This window comes from Ceratotherium simum, chromosome 15 (genome assembly GCF_057802395.1).
Source record: "Ceratotherium simum simum isolate JZ-2026a chromosome 15, ASM5780239v1, whole genome shotgun sequence".
Taxonomy (NCBI): Eukaryota; Metazoa; Chordata; class Mammalia; order Perissodactyla; family Rhinocerotidae; genus Ceratotherium; species Ceratotherium simum.
Window position 1 is genome coordinate 9,050,847 of NC_141914.1, and position 16,311 is coordinate 9,067,157.

General features: G+C 44.2%; 2 protein-coding genes across 8 annotated transcripts in view; one reads left to right on the forward strand and one right to left on the reverse strand.

The window, feature by feature from the left end:
- LOC147915116 (uncharacterized) overlaps positions 1–12,993 on the reverse strand; it is a 100,881-nt gene extending 87,888 nt beyond the window's left edge. For all 7 annotated transcript variants that reach the window (XR_015554419.1, XR_015554420.1, XM_087439535.1 and 4 more), the window contains exon 1: positions 12,670–12,993. Coding sequence is in view for 5 of the 7 variants with exons in the window: in XM_087439535.1 (XP_087295661.1) it covers positions 12,670–12,993 (324 nt within the window). In the remaining 2 variants the exon portion in view is untranslated. The remainder of the gene's footprint in view (positions 1–12,669) is intronic.
- The window catches only part of ALCAM (activated leukocyte cell adhesion molecule), a 182,016-nt gene continuing 178,623 nt past the window's right edge, over positions 12,919–16,311 (forward strand). Inside the window, exon 1 of the mRNA XM_087439532.1 lies at positions 12,919–13,059. Within this exon, the coding sequence (XP_087295658.1) occupies positions 12,987–13,059 (73 nt within the window). The 5' untranslated portion in view covers positions 12,919–12,986. The remainder of the gene's footprint in view (positions 13,060–16,311) is intronic.

Here is a 16,311-nt window from a genome sequence, read left to right on the forward strand (position 1 = left end):
ATACATCTAGTATGCTTTGGTGCAGGGGTTTGTAAACCAGACAGTCTGGCTCCAGACTTGTGGCGCGTCACTACTAAGGAGTTGCCGTTTCAGTGGAGGAGCCAGGCCTGTAAACAGATAAATACAATTCGAGGATGTCAGTGCCAGCGCAGTAGAAAGACGGGCAACATGACTAACAGTGCCTGGGGGACTCAGGAAAGGCTTCAAATGTAACCTGACATGTGAGGTGGGCCTTGAAAAATGAGTAGGAGTATCCCAGGAAAACAAAGGGATGGGATAGTAGGTGCATTTCAGGCTGAGGGCACTGTATGTGGAATGGAACAAGTTGAGAATGTCTGCCACGGTGTGTTTAGGAAACAGTGAGCTCAAGGTGACTGAGGCATCGGGTTCATGAGAGAGTGTTGTGATGTGAAACTAAGAAGGGCAAATATGAAACTAGAGGCAAGAATGTCAAGGACTTTAGAGATCTTGCCAGGAAGTTTAGCTTTCATCTTGTAGGTAAAATGACTCCAGCAGAGATTTTAAAGAAAGAGAGTGACATAATCAAGTTTGTGTATCTGTCTGTCTGTCTTAAATGACAAAGCAGAAGTCTGGAGAATGGAGAGTAGAGCCAGGTAGTAGGGCCACTGGTTGGAAACTCGCTGTACAGATGATGGGGGCCTGGGTTAGTGGTGAGTCTGGAAAAGAGAGATTTTGTTCACTAAAGAATATTGGCATTAAGTCTTCTATCTGTTCCTAGAATAAAGGGCTTTAGGCACAAAGAATTTCATTCAAAATAAAGAGCACCAAATCAGCCCTCTTACTTTTATAGGTATAGTTAAAGTCTCGGAAGCTTAGGAAGATTAAACCACACAATCAACTAGTAGAGAATGATAATAGTCACCTTTTATTTAGAGACTACTGTCAACACACTTAGCATTCTTTAATACATTTGACCCTTCTAACTTTTGAGGGTAAGTACAAAGCTACTCTTAAGTCCATTTAACAGATGAGGAAGCTAGGATCAGTAACTTGATGAAGGCGGCATAGAGACAGAACTGGGATTCAAAACTAGCTGTATCTTATCCCGCATTCTTGCAGTTTTTGTATGCTCTTTTCTGAGATTGAAATTTAGGGGTCCTTACTCCTAATCTAGTGCTCTCTTCACTAGTCATTGCTGCCTTTATCTGCTGCTAAATGCTTTTCAGGCATCACTGGGCACCCATTCCTGACTGTCTGACTGCCTACTCTATGAATATGCCCTACAGAAGTGTTTATTGTAGATTCACTGTCTACCAAACACATTAAGCAAGATACTCTGATGACCCTTTTTAAGACGGGAGTTTTATGGTGAAAGAAAGAGAAAATACAAATGACATCAACCTAGAACCAGAAACAGCTAATCAAAGCTTTGAAGGGTATCGACGTGAAGGGTCGAGGACTCTTGGAGAAACAGCCGATGTTATTCAGCAGCTTTCTGTACCAGGGGCTTCCCATGTATTATTTCACTTAAGAAAACTGACTTCGAGGGGTGAAATAACTGGCAGAGTGTCACATAAATACTGTACAGAGGAGCTCCAGTTTATCTGACACCAAACTCAGGCTCTTAACCACTATTAGAGTGGTTAGTGAAGACGAAGTCAGTTCCATGGGCAGTAGTGTGTTAGTAAACATTTAATAACCAGCTCTCAAAAACAGCCCTGATTTGTAGTGTTTGCCAATTTCCAATTTCCATAGAGTGTAAACAATCACACAATGGCGAATTTCAAGCTGTCCATGTGACATCATTGAAGGCGGCGTCAGAAGTGATGTGCACAAGCAGCTCTGGAGAGCCTCCGGCATACAACCGCCCCATGGAAGAGGAGACGCTGGGGCAACGTGTGAGAGGAGAAGTGGAAGAGATCTGGGGTAATTCTTGGAGAAATAAGGAGTAATGAATGAAGGCTGGAATGGAGATTGGGTTAGTTACACTCAAAGAAGGTAGGTAGATTGAGCTAATTGAGATTAGGTCAAGTAGAAAGTGTGATTTAGCTGCTGGGGCAGCTATTTGCTTAAAATCACCATTCCTAAGGGGTTGCAATTTGCTTGAAAAAAGGACACCTAAACATTGACTTATTTTATCTGAAACTTTCAGCAGGCACTTGTCTTAATGACTGCTAAAACTGAAAACACGCTTAAAAGACTGAAATCAGGGTGAGGGGAATCAAAAAGATTGGCTGATATGAATTTCTAGCTATTTATCTACTTTCCTCTTTCTTTATGGCAAGGACAATAGCAGGCTGATGAAGGTGATAAAGTGATGGAAAATGAGCCTTAGCAAATACATGGACAATAAAGTTGAGAACAGTTACTCAGTGCTCACCTTCAAAAGAGGTCCTGGGGAAACACCCACTGGTTCTGTCAGACTGTCTGACTCTCTCATATTGACCTTGTGTCCAGGGGAAACAAATGTATTTATGAAGACTTCAGAATATTTAATTTTGTCACTTTATTTCACATCTTTCTAAGTATAAAACAACACCCATGCTTCTCTTATTCCCCACATAATCAGATAGTGCATAGGACTGTGAGGAGAAAAAATATTAGCTAGCCCCTGCAAATAATGTCTGATTTCCTTCTGGGGCAATAATCTAGCCCTTTAAAAGAAAGGATGAAAATAAAAGTAGGTTTCCCATGTTGCAGAATATTTCTATTTCCCCCCGATAATCAAAAGCTCTTGTACACAATCTGGATGGAAAGCATATTGGTCCTAAGAATCAATGAAAAAATTATATAAAGGAAATTTATATTTCCTTTATATAATTGGATATATTATCCAATTATATGGATGTCTGCTGTTTTTGTCTGCTCACTGGGGAGTGGCCCCCATCCCTGTGATTCTGAGGTTCTGTCCAGTGTGATGCCCACCTGGCCTCTGGCTGCAGGGGTGGACACATGACTGAGGCCTGGCCAACCACGGTCATGGATCTTCTTATGCATGGTAAATTACTCAACAGATGAGAAGAACCAATGAAATTTTTTCCATGAGTGAGAGAGTATTTCTTCCTTTAGGATTTCAATATCTGTGGACATAGGTTTAGATCTGAAGGTAATCATCTTTTCAGTATGGAGAAAGTTGGGCTGCAGCAGAGGAAATTGAGAAAATAGTGAAAGACAAGCAAAGGCACGTAGGGCTAAGATATGGAAAAAAGGACAAAAAGCCTTGACAACTTTGCTCAAATCCCAGTAAAACACCCTCTCTTCCTCTTTTTTTTTTTTTTGGTTAAGCTGGGTTTTTGTCATTTTCGGTTGAGAGTATCTTGGCGATTACAAAAACCTTAGTAAAAATTTCCCAACCTGATGACGAATTCCTGCAGGCTGACTGAGATTATAAAAATAAAGTCTCCCTAACTTAAAAAAAGGCAGAGGAAAGGGGATGGGGAAATACCGAAAGCTAAATTTCCGTCTTGGCTTGTATTCTGAGATACGCTGATTTATTTTATTTTGTTTCTCTGACCTATGATTCATCTCTCTTTGGACATCTCTTTCTCATTGGCACACAGACCACACTACATTCATTCGTTCATTCGTAAATTATCCTGGCTTATTATTTAACCTAAAATGCTGAGCCTTCACAGAATAGGCAAAAGACAAGGTATGAAGTTGGGTGGAGAAGAAAAGAGACGGAGATGCTGATCATTTTAGAACTGGACGGACAAATCAGCATTAGAAAAAAGTTCTTTTCATCCTAAATTTCATCTTGGAAGTCAAGCACACAGTGAAGCATCACCTCAAGACAGAGTAATTCGGGAGTTTTTCTGGGAAGATCCCAGAAGTTGAAGACTGTAGGAAGTGAGAATAGAAGATGACTCAGCTGCTGGTGTGGGGAAAAGACCTGAGTAACTAAGGCCCATCTTCTCAGGCAGGCCAATGAATACATTCCCCCTCTAGACACACTTCTTAAGCTGCTCTTTGACACGTCTTTGCCTTTAAAGGTTGAATTTAGTGTTCGTTTGATCCTGAACTCAAGATTTGTCTCAGCCCTGAAAAAGTCTAAGGAATAACCCTGGACCTTGCACACTTTTGAAGTGTCCTTGAGTCTAGGAAAAAGGATTGAGGGTTATGCCCTTTAGGCATTCTCTTCTAACCTGATATGTTACCCACTCTTAGACAGAATGCTTCACTCTCTAACTTGGATGTCATTCTCTATAAAAAGGCCAATCATTTTCCTTAAGAGATGTATCAATTAACTAGTTTTAACAGAATTTCAAAATTGAAAGCAATAGCCAAAAATCATTTAATCCACCTTCTTGACAGCTAGAACGCATCACAGATTCTGGTGATTTCGATGAAAGCATATATGTGTTTATAAATCTTTTTATGCATTGGCTTATATAGCTGTTTTAATACGTATTGTATTTTCTCACAAGCTTTTCACCTTGAGATACAATTATTAAGTGAATTTCTTGCCCTTACAAAGAAAAGTAAACACATTAAACACCTCCGTGTGATGTTAAAATGCTGGACGTTAAATTAAATTAAATATTTGTCCTATAGCACTGTTAGCTGAATAGGTTATGAATCATCTATGTTTGTGGAATATATTGCCTTGAATTATAATTTTCCCAAATCTCCCCTGTAAAGAACAAAGTATAAAGAACATTGAGGCTTAAAATCCTGAATACTGAACCACCTCTGTAGACTTCCCAGTATTGATACTGCATCCATAATCGTGCCTTAGTGAAATGTTATACAGAACGTTATTCAGAATGTTTGTTCTGAAAAGAGTTTGGATAAATGCACTGTATTTGAAATTGGTTAATGCTGTCTGATGTGCATCCAAATTTTTTATTATCCTGAGAATTTGATTTAAAACTTACAGGGTATCTTGTGTATTTACTCTACCTGAAAGTGCTCCATTTGCATTTAAGCAAGAGTGGTAACCACAGCCATGCGAATTTTGGTTAAGTTTTCTGGCTCCTGGGACCTCTACTACCTCATCTGTCACATGATGTGGCTAGACTGGTGGTGGGTTTTCTAACTGTGCTAAAAAGCCTTAAAGTGTCTAAAGGAGAAAGTGAAACTTCAAGCTACTTATCAAACTTGAGCCAAAGCAGCCCCACCTGTATCAGATTATTGATTACCTTGCAAAATAAGTTTTTATTTATTCATGTATTCATGAATTGATTAAATCATTAAGCAAATAGTATTATGTGCCTACTGTGTGTCTGTCTTTTCTAGTTATACAGCAGAGAATAAAACAGACACAAATCTCTGCCCTCATTGAGCATTTGTTCCAGTAAAGAGAGGCAGACAATATTCAACATATGTAGGTTAAATATATATTATGTTATATGGTGATAGAGTCTATAGAGAAAAAATGAAGCGGGAAAGGGAGATAAGGAGTATTGGGGCTGGGGGTTGAAATTTTAAATACTTGTTCATGGAAAGCTTCAATGAGAAGTTAACGTTTGAGCAAATACCTCGAAAGAGGTGATGGCGTAAACTACTCTAATAACTGGGGAAAAGGTTAGAATCAGCAAGAGCAAAGGCCCTGACGTGGGAATTTGGCAGGTATATTTAGGAATAGTGAGGAGACCACTATAGTTTGAATAGACCACTATGGGTTGACTGGATGTAACAGGGGGAATAGGAAATTGGACTTTAGAGTAAGCCTTTATTAGAAGAAAAAGATTTGTATTTAAATAAGGATTGGAAGCTCTTCATCTAAATTACTTGTAAGGCCCTGAAAATCATTTAAAATTCTAAGGTTGTTTCTTGTATTACACAATCAATGAGCATTCATTCAGTGTTATTTATTCTTTTTTTTTTTTTTTTTTGGCTAATTTATATCACTCTTCAGGGATTATGCATTTATCCAAGAATTGTTTCCTAATACTTTCCTGTAAACTCAACGATCTTGCTTATTTTAAGGGGAACTAGTATGGATAACCTGGGCCTAGTATATAATTAATTTGGCTTTCCAGAAGTCCATTAAATCTACGGTGATTTGTTTGTTTTAGAAGATCATATACACATTGTTTTCATATTTCTATAGTCGTTATATGTCCACCTCAAATCCTAAATGAAATTATCATAGATCGTAATGGCTAGTAGATACATGACAAAGCAAGTAGAGATAACTCTGAAGAATTTTTTGAAAATTAATCAAGTTGAAATTTCTTTTCAGGTGTCAAACATTTGAATAACCACACTCTGAGTGACTTTCTACTTAAAACTGAAAGAACTGTTTACTTCAGTTGAAAATTGGAAACATATAGACACCTCTGAAGAGAAACACTCAAGTTGGCAGAGTGAACCCAGACTGCTATACTTTTTGAGTAAATTTTGTGCACCTACTGAAATCACTAATGAATTATGAGTTTTTAGTCCACTAAGAGTTTTTGACATTCATTTTATAGTCATAGTGTAAGTTTCATAGTCAAATAGCTTAGGTAGATTCTTTCTCTATTCCTCATATCTGACAGTAAGCAAAGTGACTAAGCAGATTTCTACTTCGACTGCAATAGCTATGCACTTCTTTCTGTACCCAGACATTGAGCAAACTACAGTCTGAAATAAGAACATTATGTTTACCATAGGCTTTGAAAGTTCTTGCGCTCCTGAGCGCCAGTGATATATCTTGATTAGCTGGCATTATTGAGGATATGAGTTGCAAAATTTTCTTAATACAATGACTGATATTATTATTAACAATTGAAATTAAACAATAAAATTCAAGAGAATATTTTCTAAGGGACAGATAACCATCTGTCCTGCAGTCTATATCTAGAGTGCTTTTAGGAATTATTGACTTAAAAAATCTCGGACTCCAGAAAGGAAACAGAGTTTCATCTTATACCTATGTCATCTCTGTGCCTCTTTAAAATAGTTATATATTCCTAGACTTAATATAAATCCCACTTAGCCCTCTATTTCAATCTTTCTCATCAGTGCAATAGCCCAGCTTTTGCCCGTCTCCTGTCTTCTGCCTGGTCACTTAGAACCTTTACTAGACAGGCTTCTATTCACAGCATGGCCCTTTTTATTTTATTTGCACTGATGGCAAATAGCTTTTATTACTCTGTTCCTCTTGTAGATTAAGTTTCCTCACTTTATATTTTCAAGTTTTCACTATGGTGACTAGGACTTGGCTCATTCTCTTTGCCTTTCCTAAACCTTGGTCTGCCTAGTTGTGATACTGTGATCTATAATAAGAAAGATATATTTGGTCTTTGACCCTGTTCCTGGCACAGAGCTCATAAATCCCTTGGAATTTCCTAGGTGAAGAGAGCAACAAAGGAGTCTTTTGCTATGCTAATGAGGTGACTTTTGGAAAGCCCCCAGGTAATCTAAGGAAGGGGGGCTAGTTGCCTGGAGACCTAATCATGTGATTAGAGGGTTGAAACTTTTAGCCCCACCCCTGGACCTCCTGGGAGGAGAGAGGGACTGGAGATTCGGTTCCATCACCAATGGCCAATGGTTAAATCAGTCATGCCTATGTAATGACGACTCCATAAAAACCCAAAGGGTGGGGTTCAGCAGGCTTCCAGGGTGGTGAGCAGCTGGAGATTTGGGGAAAGTGGCGTGCTCATAGATCATGGAAGCTCTGCTCTCCTTCCCACATACATTGCCTGTGCATCTCTCCCATCTGGCTGACGCTCTTTCCAGATAGATAGTGTCAGAATAGAGTTGAATTGTAGGACCCAGCTGGTGTCTGAGAATTGCTTGGTGGTTTAGGGAAAAAACTCACATGATGGAAGTGGTACCAGAATCATACTAGTCCCATCACTGAAGACTCAGCCGAAAGCCCTTTCATTTCCTTATATCATTCTCCTTTCTAAGTTTGTTTCAAGGTTTATGTTCTATAAAGAAGAACTCTTTCTCATCACTATGATTCATACATAACTATATAGAGAATGCCTAATGTATTTGCAAAGTATTGGCTAGAAATGTGTAATCACCGATGGGGAGGTGGAGAGAAGAAAATGAATCAGATTTGCTGCGTGTTCTTGAATTGCATACAAGCTTTGTTCAAAAACTAGGAAGGCACACAGAACATATAATATAAGATAGTCAGGAACAAATATCAACCAGCCTCCAAAACCATTTTTGGTGAAACTTCATCTCCAGTGGGAAACTGTTTACATCAATCAGAAGAAAAAAATCACCTCAGCTCTTCAAATGCTCACATGCCTGATCTGACTGTGTTGTCACATACTGATGGGTCACTGTTTCAGTACAGGGCAAAGGGTCCTGGCCTGACCAGTAGGAAGGGGCCAGGGGGGTCCTGAGTTCTGATCTCAACAGATTCTAAGTAAAAAAGTTGCCTACTGAGCTGTGTCACTGCTCTGAGCATTCCGTCCTGACTGATGATGAATTCTTTTATACTGAAGATGCAAAACTCTTCTCATGTTCCAAGTACCATGAAATATGTTTTGCTCTGGCTGAACGTTATTCATTTTTTGCCTCTTGCAGTAAGAAGTACCCATTATGATGCTCTGATGCATGACTAAACTGTCTGGTAAATATCATTGAAATACTACGTATTCTCAGTTGTAACAAAAGCAATTGTGATCCAGATGCAGCTGGAAGACTCTTCATCTTAAGAACTAGATAAGGTGGTTCCAACTCCCCAGTCCCTAGATTTTGAAGGACAAAAATCTCTCCACTACATTATTTTGTGCAGCTTATATTCTCAAGTTTATTTCTGACTCTGCGCTCTTGCCTATGCTAAATTTTTTCAGTCTAGAAGTGGTCTTGACATCTCATATGCACTGTTCCTGGCTCATACAGAGAGGATGCACTGTCTTATTGGTTAATTTCCTCAAGGAAAATGTGTTTGAGGGTAGGAGACTTTATTAAAGTTTTGGGAAGATGAAGGAATTTGTGTTTAAATCAGGCCCCCCCTCAACTAAAATTAAAGGCATCAATTTATTGTTAGATATCTCTGATAAGCAAAGTGGATAATGATGAGCAAAGTGGTTAGGAATGAAGCTCTAGAATCGAAGTCCTTGGGGTAGAACCATGGCTTTACCATCACTATGAATCATTGTGTCACCTTGGGAAAGTTACTTCATATCTCTCGGCTTCAGTTTCTTCATGAGTAAAACGAAGATGATAATAGCATCTACCTCATAGGATTTTTTTGCAAGGGGAATTATTCCATTAATTCATACAAATTGCTTAGAATAACCTAACATATAGTAAATGTTTAATAATTGTTACTAATTAATTAATTAAAATATATTTAAAGGCCTTTGACCATTTCCAAACTCATAATTGTATGGCTTGGCCCTTGTCCCTTCCTTTCCCTCAGCATCCCCCCCTTCAATCCCCTTGCCAAATTCCCATTTTTATTATTTTGTAATTCCTATTTTAATTTTTACTATGTTGTTCAGTACAGAGCAGTATGCCATCACTTTTGTGGCCTTAGCAATATATGACTAATAGCCTTTAGAGTTACTGCTCCAAGTGGCTTATCAAGGCATTTTCCTAACTAGGACATATTCCTAGTGTGTGTCCTAGTTTATATGTATGATTATACACACATGTGTATCATACACTATACATATATTATACTATCCTCTACCCACTCTGAGTCCTCTCTGGCTGTGCTACAAATTAAATCAACGTGAGACCGAATAGCAGGAGAAAATCAAGTAAAGCTTTGTAACATGTATACATGGGGGAGACCTGGAAAAACTGGGTAACTTGACAAATGGTGGAGGTTCTCGTCTTTAAATAGCATATTCAGGTAAAGAGAAAGGAGGATGTTGGAGGTGGGGGGAGTCAGCTATAGGAGATTACCAGAAAAGCACAGTAAACAAGAGTATGCAGATTTAAGTCCTTGCCTTCTGCATTGATAAGAGTTTCTAGAGATAAGGTCATCCCTGCTTCTTGCCAGTACAGAGAGGGAGATACGTTTACAAATGGAGATTTCCCTGATGAATGTAAATGTCTCTTACAAAGGGTAACTTCTACTTTTACTTGGTTTTCAGAGCTTTGATAAGAATGAGTTTAGCAAGGACCCTCCCAGTCTATCCATACCCAGAGTTATCTATGGCGATGGCCTATCTTGGGGACAGACCTTCTATCTTAAATTCTTTTAGGCAGTTATTGGGGTGGGGGGAGGTCAAAGTTTCTTTCAGAGAAAATAATCAAGGTAAAGAGACATGTGTTGAGGTGGCCAATTCTGATCCCCCACAATACATATACATACAGTCAGTGGCTTCCAGAATTCCGTACGTATGTGTGTGCAGAATATTCTTAATTTATAGGATGTATTTTGATCCAATTCAGCTGCACGTCTTTGGAGGTGGTTCTCTAATATGTCATCACACTTTAGGAGAGACTGACTTTTGCTCAAGGTCACTTGCTGAGTAAGTACAGAGCAGGGATTCTAACAAGACTCTGACTACTCCTCAAAACCCAAGCTCCTTCTACTACACCTGGCCAGTTATTGGTGTAATCTCACTTAATCCTCACAGCAGTCTCAAGAGGCTGGCACTATTGTTATTACTTTCTACAAGTAGGGACACTGTTTATAAGTAAGGCACTATTGTTATTACTTTCTACAAGTCTTAGAGAATTTAAGCGAGTTGATTAAGATCATGCAGGTAGTAAATGTCAGAGCCTAAATCAGACAGTCTGCCTTTTGCAGGTCTACTTTTTAACAATCATGCTGTATTAACTCCCACCCCAAAATAAAGGGGGTCAGACAGACAGAGTAGGGAAATCCTAATATAGTTAGGATGATTTGTTCTATTAGAGGCTGCTTAGAACCACTGTTAAGAGAAAAACAATTCTCTAAAGGAATTCTACAGGATCCCATAGGAATGCTAGCAATTCAGTCCAACTTAGCTCATGGAATAATGAATTAAAAGGCATTTGCCTCCTAGCATTACCTTCCTGGTGGTTCAAAAGATGCAAATGAAATGTTAATGTTAACACCAAGTGGGAGAAACTACTTATTTTGAGAGGAAAAATATAGTATAAGAGCTCTCATCTAGAACACTGTTAATGTAAGGAGAACCGGGAGACAAGACGGCAGGCTTTTGACAAAAATCACAACTGAAAATGGAGCTTAAATAGTTTGGAGCATGAAAAGACAAAGAATTCAAAGATCAGTGTGTGTGTGTGCGTGTGCGCGTGTGTGTGTGTGTGTGTGTGTGTGTTATGAAGCTTCTCCTGTCGCCACCTCCCCTTACCCCTCATCTAGCTGGTGACTGACTCGAAGCCTTCTGATAAAAGCGCAGTATGTGACTCTTACTAGTTGGCATTCTCCGCTGGAGACCAGCCTCACACAGGGGTGACCCCGTGATGCACGAAAGGCTATTTAATGCCCCGGCGAAGTGGTTTGGGGACCAAGGTTTTATTATGCTTCGGGGATGAGAGTTGTGATCTCACATCCCTGATTTAGAGCCACTTAGGGCTCCGACAGCTCCACCCCGGTGTTCTGGAGGAAAATATTCCTTCACGCTCTCTGCCTGATCCGAAAGCGACACAGCTTCCCGATGTTCCGCCTGGGAGGTGGTTCAATCTTTAGAAATTGCCCGAGAAGCCTGTCCATCTGCTGGGGTGCCTGGCTTTCTGGAACCGATAAGGAGGAGCTTGGCTTTTAATCTGAGTAACTTGAGGATTTTCTATTTGTCACTTAAAATCGCCGCTTAACTCAAAACAAGAGACACATGCTCTGGCTTTTGTAGACACTGGGAAAATCCGTGCGACGAAGCACGGTCTAGAAATTCCGGATTTAATTTCCCCGGGGAGAGAGTAAATATTTTTCTACTTGGTGCTGGGCAGTCGGCTCAAGTGATCTGCCTTCCAATAGGGTGTGTGGGAGAGGGGGTGGTGGGACTTGGGCTGCCCCCCGCCAACCAGTAGCTGTTCCTGCTAACTCCCAGAAGGCGAGTTTCCACCTGTGCCACCTCCTCTACCCCTTCTTTCCTCCTTCTCTCCCGCCCTTGGACCCAGGTGCTGGTCCCGGGTGAGCTCCCCGACCCCCACCGCCCGGCCCCGCCGCTCTCTATATAGGAGAAGGGAGCTGCAACGTCATGGCCGAAAAGTCCCCGAGGACTCAGTTAGTGGCACGGGCGTCTGGGGGCAAGAAAAGGGCAGTTTGGCCTTTTGAACCGGGGGGAGGCTGGGCGGGCAGCGGGAAGCGAGAGCCGCATCACGAGGGCGACAGAAACGCCGCGAGGAAGTGGCGGTCCGGGGGGGCCCGGCGCGCACCACCCCTGCGTCTGCTCCCTATTGGCGGGGTGGCCCCGGGGCGGAGCCCCGCGGAAGCCCCGCCCCGTGGAGGGCGCCCGGACCGCGGCGCGCGCCCCCGCGCGGAGTTCCCCAGCCGGGCTCCGGCTCCGACCCGGTCCTGCAGCGCCTCTAGGCTGCGGATCCGCGCTCCAACCACCTGCTCGGCCCGCGTCCTGGGAAGCGGGGAGGAGAGAGGAGGGAGCAGGAGGCGGGGGGAGGAGGAGAGAGGCCGCTTACACACGCCTCCAGTCCCTCCACTCAGAGCAGCCCGGAGACCGCTGCCGCCGCCGCTGCTGTCGCTGCCGCCGCTGCTGTCGCTGCCACCGCTGCTGTCACCTGAGGAGACCGCCTGGACCCCTGTTGCCACCCACAGCGATTCCTTCCTAGCACCAGGCTTTTTCTGCACACTGCCACTACCATTCATATTATTATTCCAAGAAAAGGAGAATAACAGACCTGCCAAAAAGAACCACGTACACCTTCCCGAATTACTCCAGTGTCTCCCGCGAAGAGAGGGTCGCCGGTCCCGGCAGGAGCAGCCGAAGGGGCCAGGGGCGGTGTTGGAGGGGAGGAAGGAGGAGTTGGGGCGCTGCGTGGTGGAAAGTTGCGTGCGGCGGAGACCCAAGGGGCAGCGCCACAGCCCAGGGGGCGGTGTGTCCGGAGCAGCCGCTGTCCCTGCGTCCCGACGCGCGAGCGCGCGGGCAGCGCGGGGCCGGGGACGACGCCCCCTCCTGCGGCGCGGACTCTGCCGGTGGCCCCCGACGAGGAGGAATATGGCATCGCAGGCTGCCCCCTCCTGCCGTCTGGTCTTCTGCCTCTTGATCGCCGCCGCTGTCCTCAGGCCAGGTGAGTAGGGGCCTGGGGCAGCCCAGGCCGACCTGGGCCGGGGCAGTTTCCCAGGTCCCCCGGCCCGGGCCTTGCTCCCCGGGGCGGTGCGCCCAGGCGCGCGGGGGAGGTCAGAGGGCGGCGGTGCGCGCACAGAGCTGGCCCCGGGTTCAGTCACCTCTGCCGCACATCTGGGCTCAGCCGGTTGGCTCAAGTTTGGGCAGCCTGGGGGCCCTGGGTAGATCTCCACGAACTTTGGGTGCGGCCGGGGTCGGGGCTCCAGGGCCCGCGGGCAAGGTTCGTCCGGCTGTGTCCCTTTCCCCCTGCGCCTCCCGCCTGGGCGGCGAGCTCTCGCCCTCAGCCAGTCGCTCCGGTCTCTGGGTAATCACAGTCCACGTCACTGCGCTCTGGGCAGCCTTCTTTTCGCGTAGCTCTCGGAGGCAGTAACTGCCTGCACTTTTTCGTGCTGAAGCCCCTGGTAACTTCCCTTTGGAATGAGGAGAAGAAGGGATGGGAGGGGTAGCAGAGAAAGGGAGGACTTGAATCACTCCCTTAAAAACCTACTAAAGCTTAAATCGCGGTTGAACGCCCCCTCCCCCATTGTCTGGGTGGGTAGTGAGTGCAGGGGTGATGGCAGCGAGGAACGCAGTCTGCACTGGGGTTAGCGCCCAGGTTTGTGAGACCTTAGTGAGGGGTTTGTGGGAGTATTTCAGGACCTATGATTTCATCTCAGTTCTCGGTTCTGTACTGGGTCTCAGAAGAAACCGATGCAAAAGCCCCGGCAACTAAAATATCTCGCCGGGAATCCCTTTCCTGCCCCTGGGGACGTCCCCTGTCCCCAGGCGCTGTCATCCTGAGACCCGCCGGGCGGCTGACACGAGTTGGTCCTAACAGGGCGTTCTGCGTGCTCGCCGTCACTTAGAGCAGCAGGTTCATTTTCTCGCTAGACTTGAGGATTTTTTGGAATTGTGTTCGCCCTTTGAAGTTTTGATCTCTAGCCGTTCGTAGACATTTACAAGTAAAACTCCTACTTCCTGTTATTTGGCTGTTTGTTCTCTTACCCTTTTCTTTAGTTTTTATCAAAGAAAAACTCACTTTCTTTTCGCATCTTTTAATTTCTGCACATCCCTTAAATTGTTGGCAAGCTGAGGCCAAAGAAGAGGTTTGGAAGCCTCTGGATGTCTCCCAGGAAAAGGGGCCAAGTGGGGCTGGGGGCTCCAGCCTGATGCTCACCTGTGTTTGTGAGCTGCCGCTGCCGTGTGGGTGGGGGGTGGTGCGGGGGAGGCGGGTGCCGGGGCCCCATCTCTTCGTTAAAGTTACGTTTCTGGGTGAAGTAATGAGCTCACCTGCTGTTCTGTGGCTAGAGAAAGAGGCGTCTGTGACAAATCTCCGGCTCTGGGGCGGGGACTGTGAAACGAGAGTGGAGCCGGGTTTAAAGCAGGTGGGGTGGAGTGAGAACACCCGGGAGGTGAGAAGGGGAGACCCCCTTGGGTTTGGCACAGTGTGGATTTGACTTTTTCACGACCCCAGTGTCTGCTGTGGGAAGGAAGGGCACTCACTGTGGAGCGGGCCGGGAGAGGAGGGAGGACGGGGGTGAGGTAGTTCGTTGAATGCAAAGATCCACACGCCCACAGTCGGTTTTCAGTTTAACCCTCTCGCCACGGAGAGTCATCTCACCTACCCCCCTCCCCGGGACCACACGCACGCGCCCGCTTTCCTGTGCCGTGCGGTCGCCCTGGAATTTATTTTCAGTTGGGCCACCTCGGAGGACAGGTTTTTCCGCATATTTAACTGCTAAAAAGGGAGAGGTTACGCTTTCAGACCTCCTTCGCTGCGCCGCCAGCTCGCGTTTCTAGCCGGCACGGAGCTGCGCGCTTTCGGCGAGCGGGGAGCATTCGGAACCACGGCTGATCCCGGGGTCAGAAGCCTCAGACCTTCCGATCAGTGGTTTCCTTGAATTTACCGGGCTGGCATACGAGCAAAATTCTCGGTGCAGTGTCAATGTGTTTTAAAAGAAAGGATTATGGTACTAAAAGCGCCATGTCCAGACTCAGAGCGCCAGTCCGGGACCGCAAGTGCGCCTCCTTCGGAGCCCTCTGCGTAGACGAGCCCGGTGGGGATGCGGTGCCAAGGGCGGCTTAGTCAAAGGGACTGACTGACTTCCCCGCCTGCCGCCCTTCATTTCCGGAGCAGTTTTAACAGTGTGCCCAGACCTAGAGGACAAAAATTCGAGTTCGTGAAACTGCTCCTGCAGGTCTTTTGGTCTGTAGTCGCTCCATAGTCATTGATATACTTTAGGCGTGGCATGTTACCTGTTTTGAAGGGACGGGAGAATATATATGAACCGCGAAAACCGAATTGAGAGATAAAGGCAATGAAGTGTGTGCTCAGCAGTCCAGGGAGCAAGCATCTCATTATTCTTGTAGAAAGAGCGTCAGCCTGTGGTGACATTTTGTATTGCTTTAAAAAAGGCTTTCCTTGATTATTTACAAGGAGGTAGGGCCCTGCAGTTAACTGTTTCTTGACTTGGATCAACTGTGTGCCCCCCTCTCTGGAATTTTTCTTAATTGCTCACTGATATAAGGTTCATTCGAAGACATAAGCACACTTAAAGCTTTTTTTCAGTGGGATTTTATGTTCAGAATGTATCAGTTTACCTCAACAGGCCTTGGGAAAAGCATCAACTCAAATAATGTCCTTTCAGACCACCTGATCTGGGACTATTAAAATTTATTAATTTAAAAACTGCAAACTGCTTAGTAGCCAGTAAGTATTGCTTTTTCCTTGATGATTTATTCAATCCAATAGCAATTTACAATTTAATGGGGTTCTGTTTTCAGTAAGCTGCTTTTGTAGGCTTGGCTCAGGCTCTTGAGCAAGTCATTTCACCATTTTGGGCTTCAGCTTTCTCATGTATGAGTAAAACAGGGGACTAAGGATCTACCCTCTGAGATCTCCTTAGCTCAAAGCTCTGTTTCTAACAACCTAAGGTAAAAAGCTGATGTGGGCAAACCAGAGTCATTTTACAATTGTATTTTTCTAATGCTTTCAGATAGTCTGGATGGACACTATTCATATAAATTAATAATATTACTAGAGAAATGTCAGTGGACCTCAATTGCTAATTTTCTGTCTTTTTTTTCTTATTTTATAAACTGATTATAATATCTTGTGCTTACTCCTCCAGGTCTGAATAGAGCTATTCAAAAAATATGTGGTGGAGAGGAATTAGTTTCCCACTGGAAAAAGAGACTCCAATAGTAGGAAGGGTTT